We start from the raw sequence: 17,000 nt of genomic DNA, 5'->3' as shown, positions 1-17,000 counted from the left end.
AGGTCCCTTCCAACCCAAACCAGTCTGGGATTCTACACCTTTCTAAACTGTTTTGTGACCTTCTGCTGGAACAAAACCTACCCTGCGAGTGGGACATATGTGTTGTAATAAAGAGATCAGTTCCGTGAAATTCAGTACTTCCATACTAAAATTAGGTTTAACTTGCCAAGAGATACCACAATTTGGTCATATCAGTGTGAATCAAAAAGTAGGCACAGCTCTGGGTGTTTAAACCTGCACTTTCTGCAAGACAGCAAATGTTCAGAATTAAGTAAGCATTGTAATGGCACAGCACTCATTAGTATTAATAAATCTGAGAGTTCCCAAGGTGGTACTTACTTTGGTGGTGATTTGGGTATTGATAGTGTTGAGAAGACATTAGAAAAACTTTGGGGGTACCATTGACAGATCATACTGTGAGAACTGCTATGAAAATGTGTTAGTGTATATTAAATATTTGTCCACTTGGATTTTGTCCTTTTTCAGTTGGAGATGGTGAGAGAAAAGCTTTGTTTCCCTTTCCAGGCAAAACTTGCTTGTTCTGAGCTGAAGAGACAACAAACTCAGTGTGTTTTAAGTTTGTAATAAATCTGCATGCTTGCTTATAAAAAGTGAACACTTTGTGTTTTTCTGAAAGAAATGAGAAACCTAAGCCAGAGCCATCAGGGGCTCATCAGGTGTACCTCACAAATTATCTCTGGGCAGTCTGTACGCTGATGTTCTCTACAGAATCTGCTACAGCTGCTTGATGTACTTGTGATACTGTTGTCTTGGAAAAATGCTGGAAGCTCTTTGTATTATTACTGTTTTCCTATCAGCTCGTGCCTGCGGTCCTGGCTGGAACAAGATACATCTTGCCCCACCTGCAGAATGTCTCTTAATATCACTGACAGCCATCATGTGAGGGAGGATCACCAAAGGGAAAATATGAATGAGAACTTGGGCCCTGTGGCAGTAGCAGAAGGCAGACCACGCTTGAACCAGCACAATCACTTCTTCCACTTTGATGGTGAGCTAAGCAGATTTGACATGTGGTGCTGCAAATAAGTGAAGGGAGCAGCCTTCTTGTAGAAGGTCATTCTGTCCATGCTTTAGTTGAAACTCAAACCATGCTTCTGCTTGCATTTGTCAAATATGTATATGTTTCTTACAGTTCTTTTGCAAGAGCTCAGATATGTAAATCCGAGGTTGTCCAGAGCTACAAAGATTTGTTGAAAGATTTTGTACAAATGCTCCTTTTTTCTTGATCTATTGTGGTTAGCAGCTTTAATACTGGCATTTATTCATTGCCTGTCATGTTAATGAGCAGCATGGGAAATTCATGTGTCTTACTTTGTTACCAGGTGGCAGTTAATCAGTGGCAGTCAAAGAGGGAAAAAACCTCTGTGGTGCAGTCTTAAAGCTGATCTTTCCCGTATCTCCTAGCTAAATGGGAGGTTGTCAAAACTCCCATTTCCCACTCAATTTGCAAGAAACTTGTAATGCTTGGTTAGGTGCAGAAGCTTATTCTTAGAAGGAATCATGTAGCTAGAACAGGGTTTTTTTTCCAGTGATATAAGTGCTCCCAAAGCAAACCTCATGAAGTTCAGGGCCAAGAGCAAGGTCCTGTACCTGGGTTGGTGTAATTCCAAGCGCAAACACAGGCTGAGCAGAGACTGGATTGAGAGCAGACCTGAGGAGAAGGACTTTGAGGTACTGGCTGATGAGAAGCTCCCCATATGTGCACTTGCAGCCCAGAAACCCCCTGTGAGCAGCAAGTTGAGGGAGGAGATTCTCCCCCTCTATTGTGCTCTGGGAAGACCCCCCTCCTGTCCCTGCCCGTGGCATGGGGGTGGAACTGGATGAGCTTGAAAGTCCCTTCCAACCTAAGTCATTCAAGGATTCTATGATGCTGTGTTGCTGTGATGCTGCAAACTTACACGGTGACCCCTTCTTCAGCTGTGCTGGTTTTGCAGTTTTTGAAGATTGTGGGAGGACAATAACGGGCAGAGAAGGGACAGACACTTCTAGGTGTGCTGAGGCTGGCAGATAGCTTCTTGCATAGCTCCCACTTTTGGGGTGCTTTAGGTCTCCAAAGGACATTTAAATTTAAGCTACCACTGTTTTTTAATAGGTGTCCTCCTCAGTGCTCTTGGGTGACTTGGAGACCTCCAGAATTACTGTAGAGATAGAAGTGTCACAGAGCAAACTGTGTTTACTTAAATGGAAATGCAGAAGGAGGAGGGAGCTAGCCCCGTGCCCTGCTGTGTTGAGCCTAAGCAGACAATTGCGTCAGTCACTTTTTGTTCAGTTGCTGCATCCCTTTGTAGTGACATTTTCTCAGTGACACCAGCCATGTGTAGCAGACCCATTTTGGGACGAGATTCAGCCTGTTTAGAAGCTGTCCTTTTTTCAGTAAAATTGCTGGAGTTATTCATGTATTCCAGAACTGAATTTGGCTCTGGCTTGTTTGATTTTTCCCTTTAATGGAAACATTAAAACAAGAAAAGGATGTGTTGTTTCCTTGATCCTCTTCTGTCCCTGAGATCGGTAAGCCATTATGACATGTGTTTGAAGAGAGCATTGGCAGTTGGTGATTTACTCCAGTGAATCAGTAACTCAATGGCTGTCCATGTTTGGGAGACCTTAGGGATGGATTGCACTGCAGAACTTCCCTGATCTACCTTGTAGAAATATGAAGGCTTATGTCACGTACATGTAGAAATACTTTGCCTGCTTGATTCTTGCTTGACTTTCTGGTGATTTCTTCTTCTTAGGCTCTCGAATTGCCAGCTGGCTGCCCAGTTTTTCAGTAGAAGTGATGCACACAACCAACATCCTTGGTATCACACAAGCCAGCAACTCACAGCTCAATGCTATGGTAAGAATGCTTCAGTGGTTTGTACCTCAGCCTTCCTGTTTGTGCTGGGCAGGGAAGAGGTTCATGAAGAACAAAAGGGGAAAGAAGTCAAAACAGTGTTTAGATACTACATGAAAGCTGGGAGGTTTTGTGTGAGAGAAGCTTTATTTTAGTGAGGTTAGGGCTGTATTTTGTGTTAAATGTGCAAATATAAAAGAACAGGTCTGGAGGTAGGTAAATGAGGGAGAAAAACTACGTGCACTTTCTGACTAGATAGGTAGACTCTTTTTTCCTCAACTTGCCTAGTGCAACTTTAGCTTTTTTTTTCAGTATTTCACTCACAACTTGTAGTAGCAAAGGGTGTGAGTCTGTAACCACAGGATTTAGCTGTTAGTCAAGTGGTAACTAAGCAGACCTGTTCTATAGCTCTTGATTTTTTTTGTATTTATTTTTAATAGCACTAAGCTCCAAGATAGCTGTTTCTGTTTGAATGTCTTGTCAGTGTGAGATGGAGATCTCTCTAGCACAGCCAACTGTTGCTGATTCATGATGAAGACAGGAGTGTCAAGCATCAAATCCCATGTTTGTTTAATCCATACTCTAATGTAGTGCAAAAAGAAAAGGGTATCGCCTCATGAAATGCTTTTGGTTCGTTTAGTTTGAGAAGTGCTCTTTCCTTTGAGTTCTTAAAACTAATGTGTAGTATAGCCTGTTAATAAATGTTCAGTGAAGTATTTCAGTAAAGTAAATCTCTGGATGTGAGATATCTCCTGTAGCCTTTATCACTGTTGAAGCCTCAAGAGGAGGATAAGGCCACAATTTATAGGAGGTTTGAGGCAGGGAGCAGTCAGATGTTGGGAAATGATTTACTAGGTGAATATGCAGGAGCTCTCCATTTAAGGTCAGTTTAGTTTTCCTTTTAGTGGGCACAGTGACACAAATGTTTTTTTGTTAGAGATGAGTAATGATTTATTAGCATTGTGTATTATTAAAAGTACAGTAGAAACTTATATTAAAATGTCCTCTTTAATGGAAAGGCCCAGGTTAGTGAACTATTCAAATGTTACACATTTTTAACAATAAATAAGTGAAACTCTCCTTTGTGTTACTGAATAAAAACTAGGGAAGTATTTGGAGGGAAAAGCCAGAGGCTGAAATGCTGTATCAGTTGTTTTGATCAGAAGCTGGTACAATGGAGAGTTAGGTTTGCTGTGCTTGTGTTTGAACTCACTGTCAGCTGATGCATACTTTTTGCTTTGCTCTGAAAACTCCTTCCGCCCTCATTGTTTAAATTTCTCTCTTCCCCTTACTTTTACCTATTTAATTTGGGTATTATTTAAGTAACTTGAAATTCACTAATAACAGTTCCGTGACAACTCAGTTGAGTTTACTTGAGCTTTCAGATCCTGTTAAACTAGTTTGTAGGCAGAATAGGTTTTTAAAACATATTCCACTTATCCTTACCAGTACCATTTTGGAATCCATCTGGGACAAAGGAAAATACCACTTTTTTTTTTTTTTTGGTGTTGATCTGGTTTTTAGTCACTCTCATGAATTTTGTATAGACCTTTATGAAAAATTCTGTCAGAGGGTTAGGAAGCTTTTGAAACCATTTTGCATTTACAACACTGTTCAGAAATCTAAATTTTTAGGATCATGTGTCTCTATGGATTTGCAGTTTTGGTATTGGCATTGTTAGAGTTATTATTGACCTGTAAATCAGTGCCAGCATGGGTTTTCTTTCTCTTGTGTGGATTACCATATCATAAACAGCATCTTTGAGCTGTCTTTTTTTTTGGCTTTCTGTTGCGATACTTACCAGCTAACTTTTGTTTACTGCTGGTCCTGACTGTATAAACCTTGCTTTCTCCAGGCCCATCAGGTTCAGGAGATGTTCCCTCAGGTTCCTTACCATGTAATTCTACAGGATCTGCAGCTAACTCGTTCAGTAGAGATCACCACTGACAACATCCTAGAAGGGCGCATCCAGGTACCTTTCCCCACACAGGTAAGTTGTAAGATGTTGCACCTACAATAACTTCATTGCTTATCGCAGAACTAAACTTGTTAATAATGAGTGAGGGGAATGAGGTAAGATTCACCAGAAGCACTGGTGAATCCAGCTTAGCTTAAAGCGGTATTGCTATTCAGATTTTACCTTTAGGAAGATGTTGCAGTCAGAAGCACCAAACTAGTTTTGGAAGTCTAGTATATGTTCTGTTTCTGTTTGCAACATCTGACTCGGAATCTCAGTGGTATGTGACTGAGATGTACACATCTGTTCCTTGCATTGCTTGGTTTTCCTGGGTGTGCTCTCTTTTTTTTTAATATGACAATTTAATACGATTTATTATTGTTATTGTTATTATATTTTATTTAAATTATTCAACTGTTTTAGTTCAATTACTAAACTGTTCTCATCTCAACCCACAAGTTTTCTTACTTCTACCTTTCCAGTTCTGTCCCCTACAGGATACAATTCTGTATCCTACTGGGGGATAGTTAGTGAGTGGCTGTGTGGGGCCTAGTTGCTAGCTGGTGTTAAACCATGACAGTCCTTTTTGGTGCCTAACATGGGACTCAAAAGGGTTGAGATAATGACAGATGTGACCAGAGTGTGTTAAGACAAATGCGATAATTCTTTATATAAGTTTAATAGTCACTGGTCACAATGTTGATCTATTTGCTCTCAGAGTTGTTGTGCTCAGAGTTCCGTAGGTCCTTACTTGCTGTATTTGTTCCTTTTATGCTGTTTATTTCCTCTGGGGCTGGGTTAAGGCCATCATGTTGATGTACTAGGTAACACTGGCTTACAGCATGAAAAAATTACTAGTTGTGAGGCTAATCTGGTATTTGTACTCAGCATTGCCATCATCTCTGTACTTTGAGAGCCGTCTCTCAGAAACTATTAATGATTGCTTTGGAGAGCCGATCAATGAGGGAAAGAAGGGGAAACACTTTCTCTCGCTCCTTCACCTTCTCCTTCTCCTCCAGGCTGCTCCAACCCCTTCAACAGACATTGTAGTTCCTCCATCCCCCAGGCCTGGCAGTGCAGCTGAACCAGGGAACGAAACTATGCCAGTATCAGTTGTCCCTATACATGAGAAGAAATACTGGGAGCAAAAGTTAGCTCATCTGGTAGGGGAGGAAGTGGGTGGGACAGGCTCCTCTAAAGCAGAGCCATCACAAGAAGAAGAGGAGGAAGAGGAGGAGGAAACAGAAAAGGAAGAGGAGGAAGAGACAGAACTCATGAACGAGGCAGTAACCACCCAATCCCTGTACCTGAGTGAGTTGCGAAAAGATTTCAGACGTCATCCAGGTGAGCACATTCTCACCTGGCTGCTCCGATGCTGGGATAATGGAGCCAGTAGTGTGAAATTAGAGGGTAGGGAAGCCAGGCGGCTGGGATCCCTTTCTAGGAAAGGAGGCATTGACAAATCGATTGGAAGAGGAGCACAAGTCTTCAGCCTCTGGAGCCGACTTCTGTCAAGTGTGAAGGAACAGTATCCATTCAAGGAAGATGTATGTCACACAGTCAGGTGGACATCTGTGGAAAGAGGTATCCAGTACCTGAGGGAATTAGCTGTGCTGGAGGTGATTTATGACGACAATGAGAAGTTATCCAAAGATCCAGATGAAGTCAGGTGCACACGATACATGTGGCAGAAGTTTGTACAGAGCATACCATCATTGTATGCCGACTTGTTGGCAGTAATGATGTGGAAGGATGGAGAGGGACAAACAGTGGATGAATTGGCTGGCCAGCTCTGGCGTTATGAAGCAGGTCTCTCTTCCTCCCTCATCTTGGCTTTGGAGAAACTGTCCTGTGAGTTTCAGCGACTCAGAGAGGATATATCCTTCTCAGCACCTATATGGCCCAGTATTTTGGCTACTAAGAACAAGGGTCCGTGTGCGCAAGAGAGAGGATATAGTGGGTACACACCACGGGGTGCCCTATGGTTTTACTTGCGTGACCATGGAGAGGATATGAGGAAGTGGGATGGAAAACCTACCGCGACCCTAGAGGCACGGGTACGTGAGTTGCAAGAAAAAACAATTGCAAAAGGGGGTTCTTTCAGGAAAATTGCTTCTCCAGTTTCCAGGGGGCACTTTCCCAGACAGAGAAGGGCTGATCTTAATAAAGGATCTTCTGATTTGTATTTACAAGAAGGGAGTAACAAATATTATTACCAGTATTAGGGGCGCCCTGCCTCCAGCCAGGTGGAGGAAGGGGACAACTTGGATATACTGGACTGTGTGGATGGCCTGGCACATCAGACCCACAGGAGTGAGTATAAAGCTGTATTAGATGTAATTGCACAGTGACAGGAATCCCAACAGGTGACTGTATTGCAGGCTGAAGTGAGAATGAGTGGGAAAAGCACTGAACTGTGACAGGCCCAGAGGCTCTGTGCATCCTTGGCATAGACTGTCTCGGAGGGAGTACTTCAAGGACCCAGAAGGATAGCAGTGGGAATGTGGTATAGCTGCCTTGGAGATGGAGGAACTTAAGCCACTGTCTACTTTGCCCAGTCTCTTGAAGGACCCTTTGGTTGTGGGGTTACTCAGCCAAGTGGTATGCTGCTGTTGATAACTGCTAATGTATTTTTCTTAATAACAACCATTTCTCTGCCAGCTAGTGAAAGGGAAACAGGCTTTCTAAGGCCTTTTGGGGTTTTAGAGAATGCACATCCCAAATTACGGTCTGACTGTAAGCCTTCTCTGGCAAGTGACCCAGAAGAACAATTTCAAATGAGGCCCTAAGCAACAACAAGCCTTTGTGCTAAAGGTACACCATGTAGATGGTGTACCCAAGAGTCGGGCCACTGAGGTACAGCAGAACAACCAACAGGTGGATCAAGCTACTAAGATTGAGGTGGCTCATGTGGATTTATATTGGCAACATAAGAATTAATTATTTTCAGTCTGGTGTCCTGTGACACCTCAGGCTACCAAGAAAGTGATGCAACATATAGATGAATTTGTGATTCAGGGGTAGACTTGACTATGGACAAGAAAGAACTGAGTCAGGCATGGCATCTGGTGGTTATATCACATCCCCTGTCATGCACCAGCCTCTGGGAAAACTGAACAGTACAATGGGCTGTTAAAAACTACACTGAAAGCAATGGGTGGTGGGACCTTCAAGCATTGGGATACACATTTACCAAAGGCCACCTGGTTGGTCAGCACCAGAGGATCTGCCAACAGGACTGGCCCAGCCCTATCAATACTTTTATATGCTGTAGAAGATGATACAGCCCCTGTAGTGCCTCAGGCACAGGCAAACCCACTCGTGGGATTACTTTTGCTCAAGGACCTGGGTGGGTAATGTGGGAGGATGGGGAAGTCTAGTGTGTACCTCAAGGGGGGGCTGATTTTGGGTGAGAATAACCAATGATTTGACTTGTCTGATGTTAGTTGCTGTATAATACCATATGCCATCACTGCTGTGGTTGCTGTATACCATATTGACAGTATTACAGTAAGAATCACCCAGATTAATGAAGAATGAATTTTGATGGGTCGGAACTGCCTTCAACATGCAAGAATCCAACAGCACACACCATCGTCCTGCCCTGAAGGACTGTTACGACAGATGGAGCCCCAAGTTGTGGATTAAATGAACTCAGTGGACATTTTAGAGGGATGGCCTATAGATTAAGGATGTGATTATCTGTGCGTATTTATCAAAAGACAGGAGAGGTCATGATTAATAGGGATGCATTGAAAGGTGTGGGATCTGGGCATGACAAATATGGTATAGAATAATGGGTGGATATTGTCTTGGTTTCAGCTGGGGTAGAGTTAATTTTTCCCTAGTAGTTGGTAGAGTGCTGTGTTTTGGATTTAGTGTGAGAGTAACATTGGTAGCACACTGATACTTTAGTTATTGCTTAGTGCTTACGACTCAGTCATGTACTTTTCAGCTGCTTCGTGCCCTGCCAGTGGGGAGGCTGGGAGACGGGGGCCACAAGAAGCTTGGAGGGGACACAGTTGGGATAGCTGATCCCAACTGACACAAGAGATATTCCATGCCATACGAATTCATGCTGAGTGTATAAACTAGGGGGAAAGCCTGCCGGGGGCTACTGCTTGGTAACTGGCTGGGCATCGGTCAGCGGGTGGGGAGCAGTTGTTTTTCATTTGCATTGCTTGGTTTTCTTGGGTGTTATTTCTTTCTGTTGTTTTCATTACAATTCATTATTGTTGTTATATTCTATTCGAATTATTAAACTGTCTTTATCTCAACCCATGAGTTCTCTTTTATTCTTCCAGTTCTCTCCCACATCGCATTGGGGAGGGACTGGGTGAGGGGCTGTGAGGGGTTTAATTGCCAGCTGGTGTTAAACTACAACAACAGGGTATTTTTTTGATGAAGGAAGGTTGGAATCTATCACCCATGCCCTATAGCTTGCCCCTGACTGATGTGATTGGACCCCAGGATGCATGAAGTGCTTCCCTATGCAGTCTCAAAACACATTATATAGTGCCAAATTCTAGTAAAAAAACCCTCAGGATTTGTTTTTTCTTTGTTTAAATCTCTGCAAATGCAGTATATTCAGTCATGTTATCAAAACTATATTGAAAATGTCCTAACTAGACTAGAGACAAATATTTGCTCAGTTAAATCAGCTTTTCTTGGTGACTCTGTGTACAGAGCCTTTAGAACATTTCCAGTTGATTTCTCTGCTGACAGATAATTGAATTGTACCACTTAGGAGGGTTTTCTGCAAAGAAAGTAGTCAGCAAAATGATGTCTTGTTCTTAATTAGTGACAGCAGATTTCAGTAAAGCAGTCTGGGGACAATGTTTCTGTTAACAGTATCAAATTCTGGTTCTGTGTGCATCAGGTAGTACTGTTACCTGGAGCCTGTGTGTGTGGAAGCTGAGAGAATTCTCTTTCAACACAGTGCATTCTGTTTACTGCTAACTTACTGTTTCTAAATTGAACATAACACATGATGTTGCAGAGGGCAGAGTTTGAATGTGTTTGAAGAACTCATTTTTGTTTTGCCATTTCACACGCTGTATTAAACTCATGATGTTTGCATTTCAGCGTACAGATAGCATTAGACCTGCATTGAACAGTTCTGTGGAATGGCATATTACTGATCAGGAGGATACTGAAACTGTCACCCAGGTAATTTGGCATAAAAATGGGCAAAAAGCACAATTAGATGCTGCATGAACAGGTAAGTGCGTTTAGTTCTGTACCAGATCAGGTTGGTGGCAGCCCTTCTGCGCATTTCACACCAGAATTAACACTGCCAGGCAACTGAAGTAAGACTTCAGCATGTAGCTCCTGTAAAGAATTATCTGTGGGCTTTTCTTTTTCTTCCTTGGAAGGAAAGTGCTCTTAAGGTATAGAAAGAACAGAAGATCACGTCTGTGTTTACATCTGCTCAGCCCCATCTGTGAATATGAAGAACAAGATGCATCGCTCTTCCCCTTGTCTTCCCATTCCCATTCTGTATGTCTCCAGATGCTTGTCTTAAAAGGAGTCTCTTCTGGTTGTAAGAATTCTTTTGTATTCAGGTGGATGCACTTGGAGACATGGGGAGCTTTGGTATGAATGAAGTGGTATACAAACAGGACAAAGAGATAATAGCCTTTTTACACATAAAGCACAATCACGGGCTTTGCTGTTCTTCATCAAGGGCTTTATTAAGCAGAACGTGCTAGCTAAAATGGGGCAGGGAGAAAAAAATTAGCCTGTGAGTAGAGTAAGATCTCGGTCTACTTTTGTTCTCCCTGACTGTAATATTGTGTATATCTAACATTGTGTAGGCATTTCTGTTTTATAAACCTCTCATTCCACTGGCTTAGAGAGTGAGTTTGTGAGGTGTGTGACTCTCTGCCTCTGTGGCCTTTAATAACTAGCCATGATGATGAATGATTGTGTTGCTGCTCACCTTTCTTCCTGGCTGCCTGCAGTACCTGTGTCTCTGTCCGTCCTTCTACAGAAATTGAAAAACCCAAGAGTGGTGTTCACACATTGTGTCATTGAGCATGTACTCTTCAGTAAGTGGCATCTTCTTGCTTTGAATCACAGCTAAGCACTTCGCTCAAGTGATGTGTTCTGGCTGGAGCAAATGGCAGTTTGGATGGAGAATGTATTTTTGTTTTGTAGAACAGCAGAGTGGTAGCCTGGAGGTCCATGAACAGTTCTGACTTTTCCTGCAGCTGAGTGGGGCTGCTGGTGGTTGGGAAGGGGATGAACTGGTGGCCTTCACACAGCTTCTTCTGGTTGAATATTTCCTGTGCCAAATGGGATTCCTGTGCAGAAGGTGAAGTGAGAGACTGAGACTGCATGCACTGAGAGAAAACTTCTCACTAGGTAGTCACAGAAGCTCCAGTTGCTGTTGTCCTCTCCTGCCTCGTAAGTGCTTTCTGGATAACCACAGAGATCTACCTAGGAGTCAGGCTTGCTTACCTCCTTGCTATGGCTGGTATTTCTGTTGTGGAGAGACAACTTGGGAGCCCAGGGGTGTCCTTCCTCTAAGAAACTTCCATCACTTTTGTGTCTCTTTGATTCTGATTTCCACTTTTAACTGATTATCTGTCATACTGTAGATGTTCTCTTTCTTCTTCCAGAAAAATGTTGGTGTAGTCAGTCAAACTCTTGTCTGTGTGGAAAGCTCAGCAGCAAACTGAGCTCAGCAGCAACTACTTCAGCAGGCTGCACTTGATTTTTAAGACGTTTCATGAAATGCAGGTGGGAAAGGACATAAGCCATCATCATCTCCTCTAGGCAGTACTTGAATTTCCAAATAGCGGGTAGATGTAACTTCACACCTTATGACACAGTCCCTGAGAGAGACCATGGCAACCCTAGTTGCTTTGTGCTGCAGCCTTGTAGTAAGTTATACAAGCTTTCCATCTCTTTCCTTCTTTTATTTCAAACTAACATACCCACTGGGAATCTTTGTAGATCTCCAACAGGAAGTTGAAGATCTTTGTTGATGTACAACAGCAACTCCACTGAAGTTCTGCTTGTTGGAAGTAACACTTCTTAGGGGAACTCGTGCTCAAACTGAAGCACCCTTCTTCACAAGTAGCATCAGTTTTCCTCTGTGTCTTACATCATATTACAATTCTATCTAGAATTCAAAGGTCTTAAGATAATGACTGGTTTTTATTCCCCTGCCAAATATAGGTTATGGTTTTGGGGTGTCAGAGCTGACATAATAAGGGTAGTTGAGAGACATCTCTAAGCATCATCATGGTATTAATTGTGTTAAAGGTTTAGGAGATTATCCTTCAAATTTTGTGGTGTATTTATTTATCTGTTCCTGTAATCTGGGGTGGAAATGGGTCAGACTGCTCAGATCTAGCTTGTAAACTGTTACAAGGCTGCAGCTTGCCTGCTGCAGCACTTGTGTAGTGTCCCCCCCCTTCCCCTTGAGAATCCAGTTTGTTGTTATTGCTGAAGTACTTGGTGACTCTATTTAAAAATAGACATTTCTGAGGCATCCCATGGCTTTCACGAAACTGTGTCTTTCTGAGCCTGAAGGAGTAGTTTCTGTAGTGTACGGGTTTCTGCATCTGCGATCTGCCATCATACTGAGGCTTCTCATAACCTTTACTGCCATTGGTTTTCGTATTTTTGTCTCTAAAACCTCTTCACTCACCACTGTTGTGCTCAAATGGTGGAATGGGCTCTGGGTATTGATTTTTCCATCTTCGTAATGTTACAAAAAAAGCCCCAAACCTTAGGTGAGCTAGCTGGCATCTTCTGATACAAGTAGTCCCGGGGAAAAAAAAACCAAACCAAAACCGGCTATGTCTAAACATCACCTATAATGAGTGTCTCCTCACTGCTTTACCCAGCAGGGCTTTTCTTGTCCGTGTCCACCTGTGTGGTAATCAGAAACAGCGTTCAGGTTTCTCCGTGTCTGTTCCTCTGCGTCTGCCAAAGTTGTCTTGACCCCAAGTGCAGTCCATGGGATCATTGTGTGGAGCTTTCGCTTCCTCCTCTTGGATGCATCCTACTCGTTTGAGTAATCCTCTGGGATACCAGATGCTGGCTAGACTCTTAAGTTTGTCATTGCGGTGATTTGTTTCTTGACGCTACCACACTTAGTAACATCTTGCTGTTCTATACCGCAGAGCTGATGTGATTGTGTATGACAAGATGTGATCAAGATATGCTGCTTTGCCTCTGCTAGTTCACCAGTGTCATTGTTCAGCACCTCAGTTTTCATGCTGGTCAGCTGTCAGGGGTGAAGGGATGCTGTTTGCAGAGCTGCCAGCTCCTTGTATTGACACCATGCCTGGGACAGTGGCCACCAAATTCCTGGGTGGTGCTGCAGAACTCGGTGAAACAAAGCCTCATAAATTCCTTATCAAGCTCACATCTTCTTTGCAAATACATTTGTTATTCTTCTATTAGTATATGGATTTCTTCTGCCTTTTCAACTCTTTACTGTTCCATTGCTCATCAAGTCAGCTGCAGAACCTATTTTAAATGCCCCATTTTCAGAGCATTAATTATAAGTAATTGATGTTTGTCTTTGAGATTACTTTCAAACATGGCATAAAAGATACAGCGTTATAGAATGCAGGCTCTTTGAACATGTTTTGAAATAGCTTTGTTCTGTGTTTTGGCTGGGGTTTTCAAAGGAGCCCAAGGGAACTGGGTACAGCAGGTGAGAGTCTAGTTACTTCCAGTGCCTCAGAAAATGACATTTCAGTGTAGCTTGTTGATTTGATGTGTGAAGCCCTGTTAGCATATTTTGTAAAGACTTTTTTCCTTTTCTCTTAGTCTGAGATAGTGCCATTGGAACTCAGCTCCAGACTGGAAGAAATTGTGGAATTCAATGAAATGGAAGCAGAGTCTAGTGAAGCAGAAGATTTTGAGGCCAGGGGAAGTCGCTTCTCAAAGTCAGCCGATGAAAGGCAGCGTATGCTGGTTCAGCGGAAGGAGGACTTGTTGCAGCAAGCTCGAAAGTATGTTTCTTGCTAAAACTCCAGCCTGGCCACTCAGTTATAGTCCCCTAGAATGGAGTTCAACAGGATTATGATCACTGAGAGCATGGGATGTTGCAGAAAGTAGTAAGAGGAGTGAATACATCTGCTACAGCAGGCTCAGGGTGCTGATAAACTGCTGACTGTTGCTGATAAACCCCACTCTGAAGCAGTGTCACATGTCCCAACATATACACAGCTTCCTTAGTGGTTGATCTAAGCTCTTTGAAATCAGAGGATGATTTCTCCAGCTTGGATGAGCTTCACTCTTGAGTCTGTAGTAAGAGAGAATGCATTACTTGTGCTGAGTCCTCTAGTAATCTTTAGCTTGTTTCCTGGCATAGGTGTCAACCCTCGATGCCTGTGCTGTTCCAGCTGAAATGACTTTTAGGCAGCACTCTCCAAATACGGAGCAAGAGTGTTAAGCACAAAGCAGCAAGGAGTAGCCACTTCCTAAAGCCCACCAAAGGAGCTGATGACCAGCAAGTCAACACCTGACCAACTAGTAATAGGTGTTATAGGTAGAATGAAACTTTCTTTACATGTGTTCCATTCATACTGGTGAACTTTACTAGCATCCAGTTGCTGATTAAAAGGAAGAAGAAAAGCCCTTCAGTCACGTAGAGAAAACTTTTTAGCATTTGTAATCAGTGTTGTCTCTTCCTTTGCATTGCAGGGAGACTCCTGGAAGGGGCTACAAAAGCTACAAAATGTGTCCTTTGTGTTAGCAGGCTACCTCTGCTTGTTGGGTTTTTTCCCCACACTGAAATACCTTCAGATAAATAATTATTTAGTATTATTTGTTTTGTCATACCCCCAATTGGGGTATTGACACCTTTTACAGTTTGTCTGTAAATAGGCTTACTCTTAGAATAAGTTTTCCTTGATCTTTGAAAAATGTCATTTAGGGAGGTAAAGTGGTATTGGTTTACTGGTTCCCTTCCTGCACTGAAGAGCTGTGGAACTGTGAACTGCTATATTTTGTCACCAAGTGTAAGAACTCTTTGGGATAGTAACTCTGGCAGCTGCTTTCTTGTATCTCTGCCTTACCTTATGCTTTGCGGCCCTAGTGCACCTTTCTTTCAAAGGCTTCCTTGTTGTCATCAGGGAGTGACTTCTTGTGGTAGTTATAGAATAGTTTGGGTTGGGAGGGATCTTCAAAGCTCATCTAGTCCAACCCTCTGCAATGAGAAGGAACACCTTCAACCAGATCAGGTTTCCCAGAACCACATCCAGTCTGGCCTTAAATGTCTCCCAAGGATGGGGCATCCACCACGTCTCTGGGCAACCTGCAGTAGTGTTTCATAACCCTCATTGTACTGAATGTCCTCCTCATGTCCAGCCTGAATCTGCCTCTTTCTGTTTAAAACCATCACTCCTCATTCTGTCACAACAGGCTCTACTAACAAATCCCTCCCATCTTTCCTATAGGCCCCTTATAAGAACTGTAAGGCCACAATCAGGTCTCCCCAGAGCCTTCTCCGGGCTGAACAACCCCAACTCTCTCAGCCTTTCCTCATAGGAGAGGTGCTTCAGCCCTCAGATTGTTTCTTGTGTCTCTCCTCTGGACCCTCTCCAACAGGTCCATCTCTTTCCTGTACTGAGGACTTCAGAGCTGGACATAGACTCCAGGTGGGAGTCTATTATTATTAGTATATATTAGTACCAGTAGTATAATTATTGTAATTATTAATCTGCAGAGTATAAAGGCAGACTCACCTCCCTTGACCTGCTGGCCACGTTCCTCTGGATGCAGCCCACTGCACTGACCTTTAGAACTGGCTCCTTTCCACAGGCATGAGAGTCTTGTGCAAAAACTAAGAGCTTCTGCCAACTCTGCAAAGTCTACCATGGGCTTTTTTATTTCTGAGTACATGGGGTGTGTGCTTTTATCCAGGTATTTTCCTGCTTTCAGTGTGCCTTGCAGCCCTCCCTTCATGGATGTACCAGCAAAGTATTGTCCAGAGCCAGAATGAGGTGGGCTGTGCTCTGTTCCCTTTCTTCTCTTGCAGGCGTTACTTCAACAAGACCTTGGAGGAGGAGTTGACCACAGGGAAGCCCTGTCCCGAAGGAGCCTCAGTGGACGCCGTGACCCTGCGCCGCAGGATGCTGGCTGCCGCTGCTGAGCGGAGGCTTCAGATGCAGCACAACTTGTAGCGCCATCACCCTCCTCCTTGCGCCTCGTCAGCAATGTTGAATAAAGAATTACACACACCTCCCAACCTCCCTGCGCTTTCTGTACTGACAGGACATGTCTCTTCAGAGTTCAGCTGGTGGAACCGCCTCTCTGCCGAGTGAAGCATGTGGTATGATGATGTCTGGACAGCCTACTCATTCACCTCTTTTTTGTAATATTTTCTATGTGACGTTGATCCCCTCCATGAACAAAAGGCAGTTTCTAAACCACAGGTGGGATTTCTGCAGCTGGCATGAGGCATTAAGCTGGCTGCACCGCAGAGACTGGGGAAGGAGTGTTCTGGATTAGCAGCTGTGGACACAGGCTGGGATCAGGAAGAGTTACTCCAAGAGGGAAGAAAGCTTTAGAAACCTGGAGCAACCCCTGTGTTGGGTGATCAGGTGCCTGCTCTGCAGAGAGGGGTGTTAGGTAGTCCACGTTGCAGGAAGGTCAGCTTTGAGGCTGGGTTCTGAGCTACAGAACATGGGGAAAACTGACTTCATGAGTGGTGCAGCGGAGCAGTGATTCACCAGCATTAAGTTGACTATTGCAGAGCTCCTCTGCGTCTGGCTCTGTCACTGCCCAGGGCTGAGCTGTTACCCTTTGCCCATGGCCAAAACTACCCAGACACTGAGGGGCATGGAGTGAAGAGGAGAGGGTGTGAGGTGAAGTTACAGCCCTGTGGTTCAGTGTTACCGTCCACCAAGGGAGCAGAACAACTTGCCTGCTGTGCACCACACGGATCGGACTCTGTGGAGACAGCTCTGGTTTTCGATTTCTGTTTTAACCCCACAGCTCTGTGAGTTTATTCTGAAAGCGTGGAGGGACGGGGGCTGGCTGCAGCCCATCTGCCAGCCTCTGGTTGTCCTTAAGGACTTTGCCCCAAGATCCATATGGAGCCGCTGATGCTAGCTTTGCAAAGATGAATTTTCAGCTTCTGAAGCATGAGTTCTGGTATCACCATCCTTTAGATGGAGCCCAGTATTACCTAGAAGTGTTGGTAACTTTTTCACT

At 43.6% G+C, this 17,000-nt stretch overlaps 1 protein-coding gene across 4 annotated transcripts in view; it reads left to right on the top strand.

The window, feature by feature from the left end:
* AMFR (autocrine motility factor receptor) overlaps nucleotides 1-16,024 on the top strand; it is a 33,837-nt gene extending 17,813 nt beyond the window's left edge. Inside the window, exons 9-14 of one of the 4 annotated variants that reach the window (XM_062609268.1) lie at nucleotides 819-1,009; nucleotides 2,757-2,860; nucleotides 4,713-4,847; nucleotides 9,900-9,983; nucleotides 13,608-13,792; nucleotides 15,823-16,024. In XM_062609268.1, the coding sequence (XP_062465252.1) occupies nucleotides 819-1,009; nucleotides 2,757-2,860; nucleotides 4,713-4,847; nucleotides 9,900-9,983; nucleotides 13,608-13,792; nucleotides 15,823-15,967 (844 nt within the window). In that variant the 3' untranslated portion in view covers nucleotides 15,968-16,024. Of the gene's footprint in view, nucleotides 1-818; nucleotides 1,010-2,756; nucleotides 2,861-4,712; nucleotides 4,848-5,833; nucleotides 7,455-9,899; nucleotides 10,036-13,607; nucleotides 13,793-15,822 lie in introns of those variants that run through there. The other 3 variants (XM_062609270.1, XM_062609271.1, XM_062609267.1) reach the window with 3 other exon arrangements.
* Nucleotides 16,025-17,000: the final 976 nt, after the last annotated feature.

The sequence above is a fragment of the Pezoporus occidentalis genome, unplaced genomic scaffold (assembly GCF_034315485.1).
Source record: "Pezoporus occidentalis ecotype Australia unplaced genomic scaffold, CSIRO_AGI_Poc_V1 ctg135, whole genome shotgun sequence".
NCBI lineage: Eukaryota > Metazoa > Chordata > Aves > Psittaciformes > Psittacidae > Pezoporus > Pezoporus occidentalis.
This window is presented reverse-complemented; position numbering and strand designations above follow the sequence as displayed.